The sequence below is a fragment of the Chiloscyllium plagiosum genome, chromosome 33 (assembly GCF_004010195.1).
Source record: "Chiloscyllium plagiosum isolate BGI_BamShark_2017 chromosome 33, ASM401019v2, whole genome shotgun sequence".
Taxonomy (NCBI): Eukaryota; Metazoa; Chordata; class Chondrichthyes; order Orectolobiformes; family Hemiscylliidae; genus Chiloscyllium; species Chiloscyllium plagiosum.
The window spans coordinates 29853385-29877149 of NC_057742.1; the positions used below are offsets into that span (position 1 = coordinate 29853385).

General features: G+C 41.0%; 1 protein-coding gene and 1 long non-coding RNA gene across 3 annotated transcripts in view; both read right to left on the bottom strand.

Moving 5' to 3' along the window:
- LOC122539979 overlaps positions 1–19848 on the bottom strand; it is a 29972-nt gene extending 10124 nt beyond the window's left edge. The window contains exon 1 of one of the 2 annotated variants that reach the window (XR_006309223.1): positions 19800–19848. This is a non-coding gene — a long non-coding RNA (uncharacterized LOC122539979). Of the gene's footprint in view, positions 1–18490; positions 18567–19799 lie in introns of those variants that run through there. The other variant, XR_006309222.1, reaches the window with a different exon arrangement.
- On the bottom strand, positions 14808–17298 carry fzd2 (frizzled class receptor 2). Its single transcript, XM_043675225.1, has one exon. It carries the CDS (start codon positions 16684–16686, stop codon positions 14986–14988), a length of 1701 nt encoding a protein of 566 aa, XP_043531160.1. The 5' UTR covers positions 16687–17298; the 3' UTR covers positions 14808–14985.
- Positions 19849–23765: the final 3917 nt, after the last annotated feature.

The following is a 23765-nucleotide window of genomic DNA, read 5'->3' on the forward strand; positions in this document are numbered from 1 at the left end:
CTTCAATGTTTGTCACCAGATTCCAAAAAACAGCATTCTGCAAACTTTGGGAGCGTTTGTTAAGTTAGTTGTGACTCACTGAATGGATTCATTGCTGTGATTTTGCTACAGGAGTCATTCAAGTTGGAGAATTGCATAGGAGTACAGTGAAAAGATTATGTCTGCTTCCAACAATAGCAAATTTTCTAAACCGGATCCCCTTTTCTTTGATAGTACTGGCATGTTAAAATTCATCAACTGACCATAGTCAGAATTTTCTCATCTATGTAGGAGCCAAAAATAGACAAGCTCAGGACTAGTAGTATAGAGGTCCTGTCATTAGGCTAGTAATCCAGAAACACAGGCCAATGTTCTGAGGGACATGGGTTCAGATCTGACCATATCAGCTGGACAAATAAGTAATTGTTGTTAAAACCCTACCTGATCACTAATTTACTTTAGAGAAGGAAATCTGCCAACCTTACCTGAACTGGCCTACATGTGACAGCTGACTCACTGAAATGTGGCTCACTCTCAAGCGCCATCTAGGCAATTAAGAATGGGCAATCAATGCAGGTCTAGCCAATGACACCAACATCCCATGAATTAATATGAAACGAAGGTAATATCTTTGGCCAGTGTGTTACTATTATCAATTTCTCTTGGCAATTTCCCCCAAGGTGGGTTCAGAAGAAAGAGGGCCACACCCCCACAGATGCAAATTGAAAGCCCAATTATCAGAAACTGACTGGAGTTGCCTGACAGATGTCCAGACTCAGGAACAGATCAGCAGCCTCCCAGCAGCAGATTGAATGGCTCGCCTTTCTGAAAGGCTTTGACATCCTCCCAGGCTGCCTGACCACACAGACTGCCTTGTGGAGGGGATTCAAAATGCAAACATTTTGAGAGCTTTTGGGAAAGTGGTCCCCCTCCTCTCACCTCTCTTCCTGCCAAATTCTCTCATCTACAATTGCAGATAGCAGCTTCTGACAAGCTGGCCACCGGAGCCCCCCTGGAGCCCTTAAGCATAGCCTCTAGCCAATTCAAGGAAGATCAGAGTCAGGTGCCTGCTCCCAACACAGTGTGCAGTTGGGGACCTCATATGACCCTGACATCAGGATGTGACCCAAAACCTGAAATCCTGCCTTTTGCGTCAGTCTGGAGGCCAGTTTGACATCAGGTTTGATTGAATACAGATACTGGAAATCACTAGATGAATACCCTGCTCCAGTGTCTTGTGATAAAAGACAGCCTGTTCTGTTACAGACATGCATTGTTCGATTTTGTGCTCTAGTCTGGACACTGTAGAACGCAGCTTGGTCATGCAGCCTAGTTGAACATTCCGTCTTTCAGACACTCCTGGTATAGAGAGATCTTCAAATCTTGCTCATTTCAGAATAATCTTGTGGCTTTTTAATCAGATTTCGTATCTTGTGTTGGGTTTGTCAGTACAAGATGTTTTTTAATCTTAGCTGTCATCGCCATTTGGGAACTCTTGTTGACATCTCATTTTTTTCCCTTTAATGTTCAGGTTTGCACGCTCTCCGTTTTGTTTTGGTTTAAGCAAATCTTTATTTAAGTTTAAAAAAAGCATTGATTCGATTTTGGAACTGTTTTCTTAGGGATAAATAAAGATCCAGTAAAAATAACTAGGGGCTATTAGGGAATTTAAACACTTATATTGTTTGTATTTTTTAAAAGTAAACTCTTGCATTTATATTGTACATTTCATGATCTTAGAACAACAACAATGTTTTAACACTGATGGACTGTATTTTATGGAGTGTTGTTTGTATTGTAATGCAGGAAGTAAGAGTCATCTTCTGTGCAGCAAGTGCCACAAACAGCGATTAAATAAGTGACTAGTTAACACGTTTTTGGCTTTAGCTACAGAATATATTGGCAGAGCTTCCCTGTTCTTCCTTGAATCGTGTTACAATGGAGCAGGATCATAAGACACAGAATTTATAGCAAAAGATCACAGTGTCATGATATATTGAACAAACCTCCTCTTTCATCTTTTAGAATGGGTTGCAGGTTTCGGTTCATTCTGGGAATTAGATATTAATGAACCGAAACCTGCAACTTATTCTAAAAGATGTCCCTCCACACCTGGTACCAACCCAGTGAACCTTCTCTGGACCATCTCCAATGTCAGTATACCTTTTCTTAAATAAGGGATCCAAAACTGTTCAAAGTATTCAGGCTGTGAGTTGAATAGTTTTGCAAAACTTCTCTATTTTTGTTCTCCATTCCCTTTGAAATAAAGACCAAAACTCCACTTGTCTTCCTTTGTATCCGCTGAACTTGGATGCTAGCTTCCTATGATTCATACACAAGGACTCCCAAATCCCTCTGTTCAATAACTTTCGGCAGTCTGTCACCATTTAAATAAAATTCAGCTCCTTTATTCTACCTCCCAAAGTGCATATCCTCACAGTTCTCACATCATTTCCCATCTGCCAAGCTTTTTCTCATACACTTAATCCTGTTTATAGACCTCTGCAGACTCTTTGCGTCATCCTCACCAGTTTCCTTCCCAATTAGCATTGTGTCATTGCAAAATTGGCTCTGTACAATCATCTTCGTTATCAAAGTTATTAATATACTTTGCAAATAACTGCAACCTCAACATTCATCTATGTAGCACTGTGCTAATTAAAGGTACAATCCTGAAAATGCCCCACTTATCCCAACTCTGTCTTCTATTAGTCATCCAGTCTACTCCTCGCTGCTTCAATGAGACTCTCTGTAGTCTTCACAAGTGTTTCTGTACTGTTTTTTCTCTCTGGTCCTGGCCAGTTCAGAGCATTAGAGGCAGGCTGATGTGCTCCTGGAGCTTTTGCATTCAGAAATGACTGGCTGCTGTCTCTGCTGCAGCTGCTAACTGGCTGTAACTTAAAATGACTGCATTCTCTCTTTTCTTCAGGTTGTTGTGCACTCTTCTCATTAAACAGCAGTCTACACTGCTGGCATCATCTTGCAAGATGGGTGTCACAGTGGTTAGCACTGTTGCTTCACAATGCCAGTGAGCCAGGTTAGATTCCAACTTCGGATGACTATCTGTGAGAAGTTAGCACATTCTCCCTGTGTCTGTGCGGGTTTCCTTTGGATGTTCTGGTTTCTTCCCACAATCCAACGGTGTGCAATTGAGGTTGACTGACCATGCTACATGGCCCATAGTGTCCAGGAATGGGTAGGCTAGCTGGGTTAGCTATGGGAAATGTAAGGGCGATAGGGATAGGGTAGGGGTCTGGGTGGGATGCTAATCAGAGGGTTGGTGTCGATTTGATTGGCTGAGTAGCTTCTTTCCATACTGTAGAGATTCTCTGAGATGCCTATAGATGGCACCTGGGTCTTTGGTTAGATCTGCTGCCACTAACATTCCTTGTGATTTGTAATAACAGGCTCACTAGTGTTAAGTGGTGAAGAATTAACCACTAATAATTCTTCAGCAAAAGAGGCACATTCTTAGTAACAAGAAGTAGTTTATTACATAACAGCAAGATAATAGGTTACATAAGCTTGAGATTGGTTAACCACATAAATGCTAGTCAAGAGATATTGTTATCTCATAAGAGGTAGTAGTAACTAGGTCCGTGCTACATGGCTGTAGTCTGTAGAATGTAGAACTGACAGCTACAGCAAAACCAACCAGGTCTTTCTGAAGAAGTCATTTGTATATCACTCGGCACAGCTATTCCAGATTAACCTTTTCAGGCCAATTACAATCTACTGAGTCGCTATATAGGCACAGCTATAGAATGAGTGAGGTAGTAATGGCTGAAGCTGCCTGTTAAAGTATAATAAAACATACATCATTTGTCTGAAGAGGGGAATGGTAAATGGAAAAAAATTATAAAAGATATGGGAACAACTTTAGACCCATAATTCATTGAGCCTTGAATGTCAATCACTTTGTGATCACTGCTTTGAGTGTGATCAATAATAACCCAGAACTCTATGGAGGAATGACAAAAACTATAATATCAATGAACAACAACACTGCTTAAATCCGTTCTTCAAATGGTTTATGCCATTCTAGCGAGTTGCAAAGGGTAAAGTAAGTGGACAAAACTGTAGCACATGAAGGTCATTGTAAGAATTTTATCTGTCATTCCACTTTGGACCTAAGGAAGATGAATCAGTGTGTTTTAGGAATGGTGTGTAGCTAAGAACTGTGGATGAGGAAAAGATTTAAGGATCCCTATATAAAACATCACTACAAGTTAGTGGACGGCTACAAAAAATAATTAAAAGGCCAATGGAATTTTGATTCTTTTAATTTTAAGGGGACTGAAATACAAAATGAGTTTAAGTTGTACTATAAGTCTGGTAAAAAGCTCTGGTCAGACCCCCCTCGAGAGTACTGCATTACCTCAGGGAGAATGAATTGCTCTTGCATGGAGTGCAATCGTTTTCACCAAAAGGACTAAAAAGGGTAAGTCATGGGAGCAGGCTGTACAGATTAGATTTATATTCTCTTCAGTATAGACAATTGAAATGTAATGCAATTGAGGCATTTCTGATAGCTAAAGGCATTAATTGGGAGAAACAGTTTCAACTTTTGCAATAGTCCAGTTAGGGAAGAAAGCCTTAAAATATGAGCTCAGTCTGTGAGGGGTGATGTCTGAAAGTCCTTATTCAGAAAAAGGGTAACAGGAATCTTGGATTCTCTCCCAAGTCATAGAGTCATAGAGATGTACAGCACAGAAACAGATCCTTTGGTCCAACTTGTCCATGGAGAAAGTGAGGGCTGCAGATGCTGGAGATCAGAGCTGAAAATGTGTTGCTGGAAAAGCGCAGCAGGTCAGGCAGCATCCAAGGAACAGGAGAATCGACGTTTCGGGCATAAGCCCTTCTTCAGGAATGAGGAAAGTGTGTCCAGCAGGCTAAGATAAAAGGTAGGGAGGAGGGACTTGGGGGACGTGCGTTGGAAATGCGATAGGTGGAGTGATGTCAAGGTGAGGATGATAGGCCGGAGTGGGCTGGGGGCGGAGAGGTCAGGAAGAAGATTGCAGGTTATTTCCTCATTCCTGATTAGCCTGCTGGACACACTTTCCTCATTCCTGAAGAAGGGCTTATGCCCGAAACGTCGATTCTCCTGTTCCTTGGATGCTGCCTGACCTGCTTTTCCAGCAACACATATTCAGCTCCAACTTGTCCATACCAATGAGATATCCTAAATTAATCGAGTCCCATTTAATAGCACTTGGCCCATATCCCTCTAAACCCTTCCTATTCATATACCCATCCAAGTGCCTTTTAAATGTTGTAATTGTACCAGCCTCCACCACTTCCCCTGGCAGCTCATTCCACACATGCACCACCCTCTGTGTGAAAAAGTTGCCCCTTAGGTCCCTTTTAAATCTTGCCTCTCTCACCATAAACCTATGCCCTTTAGTTCTGGACACTCCCAACCCAGGGAAAAGACTTTGTCTATTTTCATTATCCATGCCCCTCATGATTTTATAAACCTCTATAAGGTCACCCCTCAGCCCTATAAGGTCACCCCTCAGCCTCCGACGCTCCAGGGAAAACAGCCCCAGCTTATTCAGCCTCTCCATATTGCTTAAACCCTCCAATACTGAAAGTATCCTTGTAAATCTGTTCTGAATCCTTTCAAGTTTCACAACGTCCTTCCTATAAGAGGGAAACCAGAACTGCACACAATATTCCAAAAGTAAAACTGTTGACAATGGGAATGCAGTGTGGGGGTAGGTGGAGGGGGCATTGAATGGGGATGGGGCGGTGTCAATTGAAAATTCAGAAACTGATAACTAAAGACTTTTCTAGGCAGGGGTATTAGGTGTTCTAAAATTGAGGCAGGGAGATGGAGTTAAAGAAATAGATCAGCCGTGACCTAACACAATGGAAGAACAGGCTCAAGAAGCTGTTTGGCTTATGTTCCTACAATTATTATCTGATAATGAATGGATGTGGGTAGTGTATCCAAAACTAAATATTGGACAGACAATCTGAAAGCATACAAGTAATAGAGTGATGTAAAGGTTGTTTCTATTTCTGACTAGAATGGCCAGGTTTGAGTCTCACATGTGTTGTGGCATGGTCAAACAGGTTGATTAGAAATACTTGCAAGAAGGAGTGGGGGGAAAAGGATAAGCTTGATTTCATCAATTGACCTGATGACTGGGCATGATGCTGCTGAGGAACAGCTAAGTGAAAGGAGAGTGACAACAATATCTCCTCAAGAATCTCCAGAGGTGATGGTCCAAAGGCTGACAATTCGTGGACCTGGTTGATAAATGACCAGATATTGCCTGGTTTCTACAGACTGTTAACCCAGCAAGGAGTCAGTTTTTGGGGGGAGAGAAAGTGAGGGTATTCTAAGAAGAATACAAATAATAAACTCAAGTTATTCTGTGTTTACTTTAACTTGGATTAAGTTTCATTCCTTGATGCTATTTCTGTTTGGTGGTGTTGCAAAAATCAATGGTTTGTGATCATCAATCATATAAAAGTTATATCTGAAGTCTTTCTATTATGCAGCCAGGAAAAATAAATTAGTCACAGTTTTAGTTTTACAGTTTTCAAAAGACCATGCAGTGGCCCGGCACACTTGTGGCCTAATAATTTTGATATGTAGAGCTGGGGGCAAAATTTGAATTGAGTAGCAACAGAAAATAAGCAATAATTGGAATGAAATGGCACTAAAATGGCTCACCAGAGGAAGACATGCAAATAGAGAAAGGTAGTGAGGAATGGAGTTCACAGCAATGAAAGGTCGGTGCAGCTGCACATATATGGTTCGGTTCTGACGATTAAGAGATAATTTCTCATACCTGGATCTCAGGTGGTTGAAAAATCTCAAAAGTGCTAGACGTAATTAATTACCGTTTGGAGCTGTTATGTAGGTAAATGGAATGCCATTTTGTGTTTGCAACATTTTACCAACAGGAATGCATTCTGAATAAGTAGTCAACGTATTCGTGGTGTCATTGAAAGGAGGTATTGGGCAGGATACGAGAAGAATTCTATTCTTCCAATACTGCCCATGGGATCTTCAATCAAATTTAAGGGAGCCCTGAATTAATATCCCACCCGAAATCTAAAACAGAGTAACACAGCAGTCACTCAGCCTCGCACTGCTGGATCGTTGCAATGATAGCAATTAATGTTTTCTGTAAAAGCGGGATACACGAACTTCTATTTTAAAAACTAGGTTAGCGAATAGAGCCTCATTACACCGCCACCCTCTGGTGTTTTGTCTAACTTCCACTCACCACTTTCTGTAATGAGAATGGTGCTCTGCTGTAGTGGAAAGTGCAACAAAACTAATGAGTTTCTATTTTAAAATCTGTAATCCGTGAGCCTTCGGATGTCAGCTTTTGGAATGTAACCAGTCGCTGACAGTCACTAGGGCCGGCAAATGTAAATCTGGAACGGTGGCTAAACACTCTCTTTGACAACCAAAGGAAACCACTCGCAAAAAATGTTTGGCTACAATTGAGTCTCCTCTCGCAGATACTGTGGCTTATTTTCCACAATTTGTATATATCTGGTTCCACTTAAAAACATTCCATTAGTTAAGCATGGCGCACAGCATCACTTCAAAAAAAAAATCCTGTTTTAGATTTACAAGATGAAAGCTAAAAGCCTCTAAGTGTGACATTTGTAACCACAAGTCCTTCATTCTAATAATGTGTTAAAATGGCCCATTTGAAGGAATTACATGATTGCTTAATTTGGGGATTTAAATTTTTTTTTAGAAAGTGCTTTCAAAGCAGAACAGGCACCCATGGGATAATAGTTTGTGACTTTTGTGAAACTTCACACATATTTAAGCAGAATGAGTTACAGAGTAAAGAACAAATTTGTCAGTTTAATTTTATCCCTGCGCTCCGACAGATGTTTACTTCTCTGCTTGCGGTTTAAACAGCCCTATTGTCTAAAGTGCCTTGAAAAGTGCAGTGCTCAAAGCCCGGCCTTATAGTGAACTGCATCTGGAAGGAGCCAACCGTGTATCGCAACTGCAGCTCAAGACAGAGCGTGTAGAAGGTGTCAGCAATATTGCCAGAGATACAAATCCTCCTAGATCAATGTTCTACTGTGTATAATGGACTTAAAATAACTGTGCAAGATCCTGATTGTAGGAAGAGGCCCTTCGTCATCCTGTTATAATACCAGGAGCCATCTTTCATTGTCCTGATTACTGGGTTCTTAAATGGAGGCACACAGTACAGATCAAAGGATATTTACCTTGATGGGTGACTTTATTGAGGTTTACAAAATCATGAGGGATATGAATCAGATGAATGACAAGGGTCTGTTCCCTCGGTTGGAGAAGTTCAAAACTCGTGGGGGCATAGTTTTAGGTGAGAAGAGAAAGCTTTAAAAAGAAAATGAAGGGCTTTTTTTTTAAAAAGTGAGTGATTCATGTGTGGAATGAACCACCAGAGAAAGTAATGAATCCAGGTACAGTGACAGCATTTAAAAGACATTTGGAGAAGTTCATGAATGGTAAAGGTTTGCAGGGATATGGGTCAAGCGCAGATGGGACTAGTTTAGTTTGGGATAATGGTCAGCCTGGACTGGTTGGACCAAACTGTCTGTTTCCGTGCTGTCTAACTCTACTCACTGTTCTCACTCTGATCAAGGATAGCTTCTGCTGAAGAGTAGTTTCATGGGTTTAGGTAATCGGCTTCCTTCTTTGAGTATCCAGTTTTGACACAACAGGACTCTGACTAGAAGATAACAGGGCATCCTGATTTTGTTCCTCACCTGATAATCGATCCATACTTCTCAGACAGGGTCACAGAATATGGGAAGGCATCGAGACAGAGACTGACCTTCTTCCTATCATCAGGCATTTGATGCATATTATACTGTCCCATTATCAATTTATTTTAGAGGACTAACAGAGATTCAAATGCAAAATGGAATTCGAGGAAGTTTTTTTTAACCCCAGAGAGTGGTTATATGAAACTCACTACCACAAGTAGCTGAAGTGAATATCATAGATGTTTTTAATGAGAACGTTATGTAAGTGCAACACAAAAAGGGATAGAAAAGGTTATAATAATAGGAAGAAATGAAGAAGATTGGGAGGGGGCTCATGCGTAAGTACCAGCAAAGAAATGCTTTGGTGCTACAACTATTTTGAAACTTGTAAAGTCCCTTCACTTAAGAAACAAAACATCACAATGAATCCCAGATTTTAGGCAGTAGCACTGAATGATTTACATAAATTTAAGATTTAAAATATTGGTTATTGGTTGAAATTAACACCCCAGTCATTATTTTCATGCAACAAAGGATAAATTGTAGCCCACTGTTAGGTTATTCAAAGTACCTGACTGTATCATGAACTACAGACAATTCAGATTGAAACAGGATCACTCAACAGCATTGATGTCAAAAACTTTAGGACTGAATGGTCTTCATTTTCCTTCAGGGTATATAGTTTTATAGCAAGGAAAAAAGTAAAATGTGGTAAGAGGGTCTATTAGATTGCTTTTAAAAAGAGATTAATGGGTATATGTTAATTTCATGTATGCCAATGGAAACTTCAGCATCTTAACTTTATTTAAAGTGATTTTGTTACTATAAAGCCATAATATTAAGTATAACTTTGTAATCTGCCAAAGGATTTTGCTTTATGAAGAATGGAAATGCTCCATGTTAAATCATAGGTTATTCACATTATCACTCAATCAATCGACAAAAAATGATCATCTCCTGAAGAGGTTTGCATTTGGACCTCTCTGAGAAATGAGGGAATTTGATACAACAACTTTATATATAATGGTAATCTCTAGCACATTCAAGGTGCATCAGAGCAGCTCAATGTTTTCTTGGCTTATCTGTCTAGTTTCCACAGCAGCAACAGTTTATTGTATGAAACAAACCATCACCAGGGATGGAAAACAAAGATTGTATAATGAAGGACTTGCATCAGCCAAATTAGAAACATGTTTGCAACAGGCACTTCATTGCTAATATAATATGGGCCTGGCTCTTAAGATTGTTCACAACAATAGGAAATCGAATACATCCAAGAACCAATAAATTTGCCCATTATTATCTTACAAAATTAAAGTGATTTAACACTGAAGAATTAACTTAGTATTTTAGAAATAAATGCCTTCCAAATGTTATCCAACTGGAGTCAGAATGGACCTGATCCCCTAAGCTGGCCTCTTCTAATATTCCTCCTCCCCACCGTATGTTTTAACCTTCTTCCACCGCCCCCACATATACATTTCCCAATCCTTTCTTAAATTATTTATCTCAATACATGGCAAACACATCATAAAGGTTTCATATCGATTGGTTCAGAGTGAGTCTACAGGCAACAGTATCAGCAACTTATATGAATGGTATCCTGTCTGGACTAGAATATATTTATATTAATTTAAGAAACTTAAAATTCTTTTTTATTAAATCTGATTTTTAGATCATTGTCTGTAATTCTTCCTATTTCTAGTGTTTACTGACATTCACGCCTACCGCTAGTTCCCCATTCCATTCCTACAGTTCATTATCTCACCTGATGAATAGTTTGAGCTCAGCTCACTGAAAATACAGCTTAGTTGTTCTCTAAATATACCACACTGTCTAAAGGTGATTGCTAATGAAAGGGGCTAGGTTTAATCAGGGCTTGGTGACATTAGAACTTTTATCCCCCCCTCAGGTCATGATCAGGAATGTATTTGAGTGAACAGAGGTAGAAACAGATTCAATAGGAATATGCAGGGTGAATTACAAAGGAAACATTTGCAGTGCTGTGTGAAGCAGGGAAAGTGGGATTAATTGGTGACTTTTCCAAAGAGTATGTACGATGGACTTCATGGCCTCCTTCTGTGCTGTATGACTACTTCTTCAGAAACACATGAAACAGGGACAATTAAGAGTGCTATTCTTTAACACTGTGGCTAACTTGATAGCAACCTTTGACTACACCTGAAGTTATGCAACCACATCCCAGGTGAAGACTTCAAACAGAATCAAAGATAACACTTCAGAGTAGTGCCTAAAACCCACTGCAAATCCAAAGGTACCACCAAGACCATAAGTAGACCTGTTTCTGTCTGTTCAATTAAGTAGTAAAGATCCCATGTCGTTTTTAAAGAAACGGAAGATTTCTGCCAGGTTTCTAGCCATCAATCATCACCAGAGTAACAGTTAATTGGTCCTTCACCTCACTGCTGATTATTTCAATTATGTTTGCCTATGTAACAGACCCACACTCCAGCACCACACTCTCAACTCTAATCTCCAGTATCCGCAGTCTTCACTTTCACCTATGTAACAGAGACTGTAGCTCAAACACAGTTTAGATGAAACACACAGATGCTTCCCACGTATAGTGTTATTCTGTAATACAAGCAACTATATCATTAAAAATGATTTTCTCTTCTCCTCCCTAAAAAGGAAATCAGAAATTTATTTGAGTATAATTGACCTTGAAATCCAGACAGCTGAGAAACTTGAAATTAGCCATGACATTGATGGAAGTCCTCCTGTGGAAAAGAGTTCGCCAGAAGATTGTTGAAATATCTCAAAACCAAAGTATTGCAAAAGAAAAAAAGTGCAAATGGCCACGGGCCAGTTTTATCAAAGGTTAACCCATCTGAAGAATGGTGAAGTCAAACTGTCAAATTTCATCAGAAGAAAAATGTTGAGACAAAATGAACAACCATTTTTAAAAGTGATTAAGGAATAGGCATCTCATATTTGGTACAAAGAAAATATTCTTTAGAAAAGGGATCTATCCCAACATTTTTAAAAAATCTGTCCAGTACCACAGCACAATCAGAGAATGCTGGTGTGCTGTCACACAATTGGCAACCTTTGATTATCCCAACATCCCAACTGAAGACACAGCAGTTCTGCAAGAAAGGTAAATGCGCTTAGCATAATTCTGACTGTATGGTGCCCTCCTCTGTGCATTGAATCCATTTATGCACAAAACTATTTTCTTGTAAAAGATAATAAATGCAAGACATAATATGTTATGTCAAGTATTTAAATAGGAACAAAATACATAAATTTTCCTGTCTTAAAAGAAAAAAGTTAGGCACAATGCAAACAAATATGTGGATACCAGAATCACATATTTGCAACACCACACAGCTTAATTCAAGATGCCAAGGAAAAGGAGTGCTTTAATGAATGGATATAAAGTCTCAGTTCCATGAGATACAGGGGAAAACAGATTTCCCAGATTGAACAAAAGGTTTATGTATTTACTTGGTAGTGACTGAAACTTGGACTGAAACTTCTCTGTTGGGTCGGACTTAGCGTACAAAAACACATTTTTCCTGACATTGTGGAATTCTTCATGAGGTCAACAGAAAGTTGTTACTATTCAGCTCTAAAGCTTGCCTCAGATTTTGGAGAATTGCTCTGACCTCCAAACAACACAATCTTGCAGAGAAAAAAAATTAAATTGATCTTTTAAAGGTGCTCTCTCTTGCTTTAAAATATACCGTTCTTTGAAAAGTCGATTGAAAGAAACGAGAAAGTTTGGAATTCCAGTCAGTGCCACCAAGCAGAAAAACAGATGTCACTGTACCATTCATGTTGAATTTAATCACGCAAGAATCATGCAAATGTATTTGCATCCTCACAGAACCGCACTAAGCTAAATAGATGACACATTCAGGTCATTTTAAAATCACTTCTGCTAGCCATTGTGGAGGCAAGTCCCACTATTTAAGTCAGTTTTATAAATGGTACTAAGAACTGATTTCAGTTATGGAATGAAGTGCATTTAATGTTTGTGATTATGTTGTTTATTGAACTGGTGGAGCTGGGGATACAGGCAAATGTTTAAAGGGATGTTTTGTTAATTTAAAAAATACAATTTACTTCTCAGACCAAAAATGAATTCAAGTGTTCCCTTACAAGACAATGGAATTCCTTTAGTAGGCACAAGTCACGAGGGTGAGCTGAAAATGTGTTGCTGGAAAAGCGCAGCAGGTCAGGCAGCATCCAAGGAACAGGAGAATCGACGTTTCGAGCATAAGCCCTTCCTCATTCCTGAAGAAGGGCTTATGCCCGAAACGTCGATTCTCCTGTTCCTTGGATGCTGCCTGACCTGCTGCGCTTTTCCAGCAACACATTTTCAGCTCTAATCTCCAGCATCTGCAGTCCTCACTTTCTCCTCAAAGATTTTAACCTACTGCGAATCCTCTTAAAAGTCACAAGGGGCAAGGAAACAAAACTAGAGAGTTCAGCTCCTTAATTTCACTAGTAGCAGTATCCAGAACAAAATGGATTGGAGTAGATTTAATAAAATACTTGATCTGAACATGGGCTCAAAGCCTGCAGACATTATAGAAATACTATATGGAGATATAGTAAAATCCTGTTAACTAAAACAAGGAAACTTTTTTTGGGAAAATATGCACTGGGATGGTTGGGGGATGGGTAGTTGATTGATGTAAATAGGTTTCCACCAGGAGTCTGATTAAACAAAAAAAAGTTAAAAGATAGCCGATCGCATTTGTGCTTCTTAAAAAAAATGCTTGCAGGGAAAGCAGTTTAACAAACTGCCCCTCAGCTTCTGAGGTGCCCTGACAAGGGAAGATTAAGGCCATGCAATCCACTCCAGAAATCCATTTGTTTGACTGAATCACCAACATGCGCACACACTCTTGAAAGAGAAAGACACAATTACTTTTAACAGAATACTCACCGAGGCTGGTTTAAAATGAAAGATGTTTCCAAAGGGATACCCACCCCCCACCCCCACTCCCCAAACAAAGATTGTCCCACAGAGGTCACATCGGCTTGCAACAAAACAATGCCACTCATGCCTTTGGGGACTTGGTTGAAAACCTTACTTAAAACTAAGACAGACAGTGGTTAGTTCATAACCACACTTTAAACTCAAGTGTCCTTTTCTAGATGGCTTACAGCTAAAGAAATCAGAAAATGACAGAGGCCCTATACAAAACCTTTATGTGGCAAGGAACTTGTCAGTAAGACCCCAGTGTAGAACTGCTCATCCTTTTGGGTGGGGAGATATGGGGGGGGGGAAAAGAGAGTGACTGTGGAGAAAAAAAAAAGTATTTACAGTACAGAGGAATGGGGAGATATAATGAAATTTACAAAGAGTTTTTGAAGATGCCTATTTAGCCCCAAAGTAAGAAGGATATGCAACTCCAAATTTGTACAAAAAAGTGGAATTTTATTTAAAATGGGAAAACAAAAAAAATGTTGAATATAGAAACAATTCTACTGATCTATAAATATAAAGACTTGTGATCGAATATGAAACTGAACACACCCAGTCGGAACAACCATTTAAAATACAAGCACTCAGTGCTCACTGGTTGAAAGTGGTGTGCACACTTTTTTAAAAAAAGACATTTACGCATGTCATTGCATCTCTTTAACAATTCGGCGATCCGAATGACCTGGGACTGCTCAAAACATGCAGACACAAAGAAAACAAAAATCCTCAACTTTCAGTTCCTCAGGAGCATAAGATTAGAAACCAACCTCAATATTAAACAAGAGGTTTTTTTTTCAACGGGGAAAATAATCTACAAAAACCAACATTTTTTTGTTGCAAATTACCTGCAGTTGTGTAAGGAGAAATACTTCGATTGAGGACAGAGAGAGAGAGCCGGGCAGCAAGTTTTCATTGATTAAATCCTTGCTAATCTGCGATTTCTACACCACCCTCAACGATATGCCTTAATCGAATCAACTCCAAAAATGCTTCCACTGGGAGAAAATCTTTTAAAAAAGATCAGGTTTCAAGTCTAACTCCTTACTTTTTGTCTTCCCCGGATTTCCACTGGCAAGTCCAATCAGTGACAACTATAGTAACAAAAAAAAATTCAAGTAGAATCTTGTTTTTAAATACAAATATATAATTAAATTTTTTTACAAATGCTATTTACAGGTTTTATTACACCTTGGGAAATTATCCTAATGCAAACGTTAAGTAAAACATTTTCTTTTTTTTTTAAAAAAAAAGGAGAGAGAAAAGAAGAAAGGAAATCCCGTGTTAAGTTCAGTCCCGCTCTCTCACACGGTGGTCTCACCGTGTTTACTGTTGGTGAGCCGAGTGTAGAACTTGCGCCACGAGTGTAAGGTCTTGCCTGACCAGATCCAAAAGCCCGAGGTGATGCCCACGATGAGGGTCATGAGATATTTGATCATGTACACCGTGAAGTCCGGGGTCATCCGGGGGTAGTAATGCAGGGGGCAGGGGATGGCGTAGCTCTTGCAAGTCTGACTGACCCAGCTCCTCTCCCACTGCTCCCTGAATGCTTGCTCGTAGAAGTAACAGGCGATGACGATGGTGGCGGGCACGGTGTAGAGCACGCTGAAGACGCCGATCCTCACCATGAGCTTCTCCAGCTTCTCAGTCTTGGTGCCGTCGTGCTTCATGATGGTGCGGATGCGGAAGAGCGAGACGAAGCCCGCCAGCAGGAAGGAGGTGCCGATGAACAAATAGACGAACAGGGGCGCCAACACGAAGCCCCGCAGCGGGTCCAGGCTGTTGAGACCCACGAAGCAGACCCCGCTGAGCAGGTCGCCGTCGATCTGCCCCATGGCCAGGATGGTGATGGTCTTGACCGCGGGCACCGCCCAGGCAGCCAGGTGGAAGTACTGAGAGTTGGCCTCGATGGCTTCGTGCCCCCACTTCATGCCCGCCGCCAGGAACCAGGTGAGGGACAGGATGACCCACCAGATGGAGCTGGCCATGCTGAAGAAGTAGAGCATCATGAAGAGGATGGTGCAGCCCTCCTTCTTGGTGCCCTGCACCACCGTGCGGTAGCCGTCCTCCGAGAACCTCTCGTTGCAGACCACCCGGTTGCCCAGCACGAAGCCGGCGATGTAGGCGATGGACACCATGGTGTAGCAGCCCGACAGGAAGATGATGGGCCGCTCGGGGTAGCGGAACCGCTGCATGTCCACCAGGTAAGTGGTGACGGTGAACAGGGTGGAGGCGCAGCACAGCGCCGACCAGATCAGGATCCAGATGCGGGCAAAGCGGATCTCCTGCTCGTTGAAGAACATGTAGCCGTCTGGCCGGGAGGGCTCGCAGGGCGCGGCGCACTCCTTCTCCCCCAGGAACTGGTAGTTGAGGTAGGAGGGCACCTTGAGGGCCCGCGGGCAGTGGAAGAAGGGTGGCTGGCGGTCAGAGCGGGGTGGCCTGGGGGTGCCCGGCTCCTGGGGGCTCAGGGTGGGCAGGCTGGTGACCAGAGCACCCCCTGGCCCTCCAGCCGCCCCGGCCCCTTCCTCCGAGTGGTTCTGGCCCACGCACAGTTGCTCGGTGCCGTGCACCGGGAAGTTCTCGCAGCGCAGCCGCTCCGGCCACTGGAAGCCGAACTTGTTCATCAGCGCCTCGCATCCCTGCCTGGCCCGCTCACAGATGGAGCGGCACGGCGGGATGGCCTGCTCGAGTACCGTGCACACCGGCGCGTACATCGAGCACAGGAAGAACTTGAGCTCCGGAGAGCACTGCACCTTGACCAGCGGGTAGAACTGGTGCACTTCGAGCCCCGCGTCCTCCTGGTTGGTGTGCCCCAGCAGGTTGGGCATGATGGTCTGGTTGTAGGCGATGTCGGTGCACAGCGGGATGGAGATGGGCTGGCAGAAACCATGGTCCGGGATCGAGATGCCCCTCTCCCCCTGATACTGCCCCTTCCCTCTCTCGGAGACGCACAGCAGCAGCCAGACCACGGTCAGCAGCCCGCCCGGCAACACCTTCAAATGCATCCCTCCAGACTCGAATCCTCTCCCTGTACAATATTTTTTTTTAAAATCACAAGTGTCCTTCTATAGTGGCAAGTCTCAATCAATTCTGCAACATTTGGAAGCTTTGTCTTTTTTTTTGCAGAAGAAATTCCTTAGAAGGAAACTTAGAATGAGTCCACGCTGCTAAGTTAGCTCCACACTCTCACTCTCTCTCTCTCTCTCACAGAGACACTGGACTCACTCGCTGCGCCCCCGTTAAACGACTGTCTGACTTTTTCTTTGTGCAACTAACATCATCTCAATTACACCGTTTCAAGAGACCCACTGGCGGAGGCCGGGCGGATCCAGAAAGAAGAGGGGGAGGAGGACGAAACCTTGAAACAGACCCACTCTACATCCCACCCCCCCTCCACCCAAGGCAGCCAATCAGCTTAAAAATTGACGACCAGCCCTCAGGGCAGGATTGGCTAACCGCAACATAATGATCTCAGTAATTAGATGCCAAACTATACCACCTTCACTTAAAGCGGCAGCGTGCTGAAGGAAGTGTACTGTGTGGCTTTGACAACAGCCCTCCCGATTGTTGCCATTTATATAAGAGGCTGCTTGGGCTCGAAAAAGAGTTTAGTCGAAATGTCTCGGAGAGAGAGAGAGAGACAGCGAAAAAAGAAGCGCACAAAAACTTTTTTTTTAAGGAATCCCTCCTGCGACTAGTTTTCCAACTCTGCTTTCAATCTCCAGGGAATCTCTGCTTTTCAAACTTTTCAAATGTGGGAGAGGGCGCTGCAAATATTTCGCCTGCTTCCCCACACCAACTTTCATTTTTTTTTAAAAGAAATACATGTGCTATTTATCCAGAAGGGATTGAGCGCCGTCGAGCGAGTGTGCATCAAGGATAGGAGGGGAAAATTGGGAAGCGGAATGGGAGTGATTTTCCCAACAGGGTTTTAACAGGCGAGAAGTGGGGATATTTTCACTGGGAGACTTTGAGTGCGAGGCGAGAAACTGTGACTATGAGATAATATATTCAATAAAGAGTTTTGGAAGAGACTTAAAAAGAGTGGGGAGGTGCGAGAATACACGGCCACATGGAAGAGTCGAGGAAATAGGTATAGATGTCTATTGTCTATTTAAGGCGAAATCAGATGTGTGCGTGAAGAAGAGGGATAAGTTGGATCATAAAACGAAGTGAAGGAAGGTAGGAGGAAGCTGGTGTGGAACCTATACATCACATGACATGTTCCTTTGATAAACTACATAAATCCATCTAAAATACGATTAGATTGAATACTATTTCCCAGTTTAAACCCTCCCAGTTTAAAAATATGCGGTAAATTCTTCTGTAAGTATACGATTAAAAACACATTTGCAATATTAGTGGTGTGTAATTAATACTTATAATACTGAACACTCTCAGATTTTGGCGTGGAAAACAGCATGTTGTGTGAGAATTGCAGCCACATTTTTACTGAAGAAGCCTCACTGTAAAACCTCTGCAAGCCCTTTAGGAATTTTTTAGACAGGGCTTCAAACACGAACTGCAACCTATAAATCTAGGTACATTACTTATGTGCATCTGATTTATATCAAGTAAATGCATGCGTTAGATCTGGAATTTTTGCATTAAGGTATTTGATAGCAGTTCCTGATCAGCAGATTTCTTTGAATCAGTTTAAAGTTATCTGGACTTTTTGAAGCGTAAAGAAATTCAGAAGGCCATTTGATTGCACTCAAGAGGACCTTCTGCAATATAGATTATCGACTCAAATAAAAACCCAAGCTGCAGAAGCAGACACATGTCGCTGCCAACATTTCAATGGCTTACCTTCACCAGATGTTTGGTGGAAATCCTATTTACATGTTGAACCAGGATTTAAACTGCACCACTGGCCCAGTTACAGTGACATAGCAGGAACAACTCTGAGGAAATTCGGACTAGTGGTGTTGCATTTGGGCAGGACCAATAGTCAGAATAGCACAGAAATATCCTAGCTGAAATATGAGTCTTTTCTTTCTCTTTCAGACACTGTTTCTTGCCTGAATCTTTTGCTTTCAAAGGCTGAGAATAGACATGCGTTTATAAAAAATAATGCAAGTCCACACCATTTAACACTGAACCAATTGCTATGTCTACGGTGCAAGTTCAAAACAAAGTTATATCTGCAGTACATGTGAAATGGAGGCTGCATTTCATTAAGTGGCTACATCTGAGCAAGCAGTCAGTTTGAACCCAAATTGTTTTGTGTGAACACGGTTTTGGAGATCCCACTGGTTCAAATGACCAATCTGTCCATTGTGTCTTTCTGTCAGTTCTAGCATTTATTTTAGACTTTCAACAGCCTGGTTTCTAAATCTTTTTAGAAGTCTGATGGTTCATAAACAAAAAGAGATTTTTTAAAAAAAACTCAATTTCCATTCCATTTCTGCTTTTACCCAGAGTTCTTGGAAGAAAGTTTAGAACTCCAAACCTTCCTTTCCAGTGTCATAGGCCCCGCATCCAGCAGGGTGAACATTTCTTCAAAGTTACATGGCCATTCTCTCCTCAAAACATTTTTATTTAAAATGATATTGAAGTGATCATTTCTATAACTTTTCTTTCACTTCTCAATTGCTAGATTTTTAATCCAAAACACGTCATGGCAAAACATTACATTTGAAGTTAATCCACACTCAAGAGACTCATTAAACAATCTCTCCATCTCTCTAAGTTTGCCTGAACAGTTAATATATTTCCTTCACAGCATTGTCTCTTTTCCACACTACTCTTTAGGAACATGAGCTGGTCATTCAGATGATAGAAACTTCTGTCATTTGCTTAGATTACAGAAGATCCATATTTTAATTCATCTACCAAGCTTGGATCCCTAACCTTTATTAACCTTGCTTAACAAAATAGATTGTCCCCTTGTCTTCCACCTCTAAAAAGGCATTTTTCCCTTCACAGCAAAATTCTACTTCCGATAATATTCTGAGTTTACTAAAGGAACCTTTCCCTAAGATCCATTTGTTTAGTTGGCAAAGATACTCCTTGTATAAAAGTTCTGAGCTCTAAACAACGTTTTTCCAACCTCCTCACTCAAGTCAGCTGCCCTGCTTCCCTTCCTCTCTGACACTTTTCTTACCATTGGTCTTACCTCGGGTTCTTAACTGGCACCACCATCAGCAACCAAGTCTAAGTCCCATGCCATCTCAGGGAAACTATGGTGAGATTAAGTGTTCCTGTCCACAACCTGTGGTTCAGAGTCTGTTCCAAGGACAAAGCAGCAGCATTGGGTGAAAGCCAAATGTTAAGATTAGCAGCGCAAACAGCATCAGGGAATTGGAATTGGAACAGCATTAAACATCCATTGAAATGGCAAATCAACTATTGTACAAAGTTCATGATTCAAAGTTTCATTTGCTACCACAAGGAGATAGCACGTGCGTTTCAACAATGGCCTGGCTCACTGTTGCTTATATTCATCCAGTTCTGTCATCCAGTTCAGTGAATGAACATTTGGAGGGTTTACTCTTTTGTTAGCAAAACTGGCATTCATTGCCTCTCCTTTAATGCCCTTGAGAAGGTGTTGGTGTGGTGCAGTCCATGTGATGCAAGTAAACCTACAGTGCTGTTAGGGAGGTAGTACCAGGTAGTTGGATTCAGTGACAGTGAAGGGATAACAATATAGTTTGAAGTCCAGATGATGTATGATGTGGATGAAACTTTGCAAGTGGTGGTGTTCCCATTCATCTGCTGCTCCTCCTCTTTTAAGTCACAAGCTTGACATCGAGGAACACCTTGGTGAGTTGTTTTGCAGTGTGTCTTGCAGATGGTACACATGATTGCCACAGTGTGCCAGCTTTGGGAGGAGTGAGTGTTTAAGTTGATAAAGAGGGGCTGTCAAGCAGACTGCTTTGTCTTGAATTGTATGGAGCTTTTAGAGCGTTGTTGGAACTTTACTCCTTCACACAGGCGTTGAGTGATCCTTCACAATTCTGAATTGAGTCTTGCAGGTGGTATATATGCTTTGGGTTGTCAGGAGGTGTGTTACTCATCATGAAATTCCAGCTTCTGACCTGTTGTAATCATTGTATTTATATGGGCAGATCAGTTAACTTTCCAGTCAAGGGTCTCCTCCAGGATGTTAATTGTAGAGGATTCAGTGATGATGATGTTCAGTGTAAAGAAGAAATAGTTAAATTTCCTCTTGTTAGACATGATAATTTCTTAGCAGTCATGTTGCACAGATGTTATTTTCCTCCTATCTCTTGAAGGTTGAATGTTGTATTGATTTTGTTACATCCTCATAGGGTGAGGATTCAGCATCTCATAAATTTTAACTGAACATTGTGCAACCATCAGCAAACATCTCCACTTTTGATGTTATAGTGCAAAAAGCAATTAATGAATCAGGAGAAAATGACTGGGTCTGCAGCACTACCCGAAGGAACTCCTGTAATGATATCCTGGAGCTGAGATTACTGCACCTCAATAAACACAATCATCTTAATCAGTTTTTTTCTGATTCCCATTAAGTTTTAATTTGTTAGAGCTCCTAATGTCACAGACAAATGCTAGCTTGTTATCAAGGATAGTCACTGTCACCTCACCTCTGGAATTCAGCCTTTCTGTCCAAGATTACACCAATGATATAATGAGCTATACACTGCTCCAAACTTCAGGCTTGTAAATGATGATGCACGTGTCACATAGAATGGCTAGTGGCGTGATGGCAATATATTAGCAGACTGGTGGCCATGCTAAGCAGGAATTAAGTGATACTTTATTTCCCATTTAGGCATATAGTCTTGTTCCAGTATATAAGATTACACACCTCCTCGTATGAATAATTTGAAGGAGTTGGTTCCCCTCTTCTACTGTCACTTTCTGGGAATCTAACCTCTTGCTGATGTTTTCATCCAACATCCTCTCATCTTCTTTAATCAGTTGGCAATTACTTGCAAACTAGCTTGATAAATGTTGGCAGGCTATTTAACTGCAGAAATCCATTCTGAATCAAACAGTCTATTAATTCATGTGGGCTCTGCTTCCTCCCAATTCAGTAATCCCTCTGCCCATAGCTATAACAACCTGCCTTGGCTCAATTACATTAGCATAGGTCATGGATTAAGGCTTAGAAATGTACAGATTGTAATTGAATACCAGAAGTGTCTTCTTAAAGTTGAAGGTCATTTTTCCTATTTATTTCTGTGTCTTAGGTTATAGATCTGCTAGCTATTAAGGTTACAAAACTTTTCAATTACTTTTCATCATTTAAACATTGTAACTCAAACTGATCCAACTCTACCTTGCCCCCATCCTGCTCTGCTAGTTCCTGCCACTGAATCCATAAAATGAACATGCCACAAGTCAGTTATATTGCCCCCACTAAAATACGTACAATAGAAATACTTTTTAAGTTGGATAAATAGATCATACTTATAATACATTTTGTTAATGTATTAATCATTACATATTTCCTTATGGAACACAAAATCCAGAGATTAGAGACTGTTCAGAGATTCACATGGGTATGTACACAAAATTACTTCAGTGGACTGGCTTCAGGTTTTTCTCTTGCCACATAGTTCATCATAGAAACACTATACTTTTGGGATAGGATTTCAGCAGATGTCAGTGCAGCACCAGTCACAAAATATTGTACAACCATGGTCTTACATTGTGCTGACAGCAGAGTCATAACAGTATGAAAGTTACATCTGGAGGGGTTTGTTCTACGTAGCAATATGGTACCCATTACAGAATGGATGCAACTCAGGTCAAAGTGAACTGGACAGAATGTGATGCCCAATGTTTCAACAGAGAGGTTCACTGCTGAATGATCATTCCCAAAAAGTATTAAAGTTATCTGCCAATGTCAGCTTCTGTTTTTTTCAATTTAACCTCCAGGAGGTTTGTATCAGGTGTTTCTAGTTGCCTGAATCTTTTGCTTTCAAAACCTGCACAAACCAGTTGGGAATAGACTGGTGTTTGTAAAGCACAATGCAAGTTTCCACCATTCAGACGGAACCAGTTGCTGTGTCTATTGTGCAAGTCCAAAACAAAATTAAATTTGCAGTTCAAATGGAATAGAGTTTCAATTTTATTAAATGGCTACATTTAAGCAAAATAAGTCAGTCTGAACTCAAATTGTTTACTATGAATGTAGTGCTGGAGATTCAAGAGAATGACCAGTGTAAAGTGTTAATGTCTTTTGGTGAGACATAAATATTATTGCGGAAATAACACACTGCACATTAACAATAGTCTTTAATAAGGCACATTGTAACCAATCTAGTAAGTCACAACCCTCATGATTGAGGTTGGAGTTTCAGGATAGTATCACATTCAGATTCTGGTCTGAGATTTGTCAGAATTTGGGCACAAAGTTACATGGGTCTAGGGTTGCTTGTTTGATTTTCCAGTTGAAATAGGATTAAAGGGATAAGAAACATCGGAAAGGAAAGTAATATAAAATGCCCATAATTTTCATAACTTAAACACCTTCTTCTCCATTCGCCCAACCATTTCAGTAGAGGGAGGAAATATTTCTTGCTGTGATATTGAGATCCAACTGTTCAAGGAATCTACAGTTTAACTGGGGATCCATACTGAGTGAACTTATCCACCTGAGGTGAGGTGACTAGCAGTTGGTTTACCATAACTGGGTTCAGTGTGTCTGGGCTAAAAACAGTATTCCTCAAACAAGTGCATACATGAAGTCAAGTGATTTGAGATCCCAGTATAAGTTCCAGAGGAGGTCAGAATATAAAGAGAAAGGATCAGAAATGGAAGAACAACAGTCTTAAGAGAAACATGAGTTCAGCTCATTAGAGTGCCATAATTTATAATTTCGAAGAAAAAGTTATGGATTCAAGTTCCACTGTACTAATTATGGACAAAATCTAGACTGACACCCTTGCGCAGAACTGAAAGATGTTAGTCCCAAAAGTGCCATATTGACAGTGAGATAGTAAATGGTAATCCATTCGCTCAGCTGGATGGAAAAGGTCCTACTACACTATTCGAGTTATCTCCAGTATCCTGATCAATAGTTAATCCACAACTAACATAACAAAACCAAATAATCTAATAATGTATTTTATTGTTGTTCTTGGAG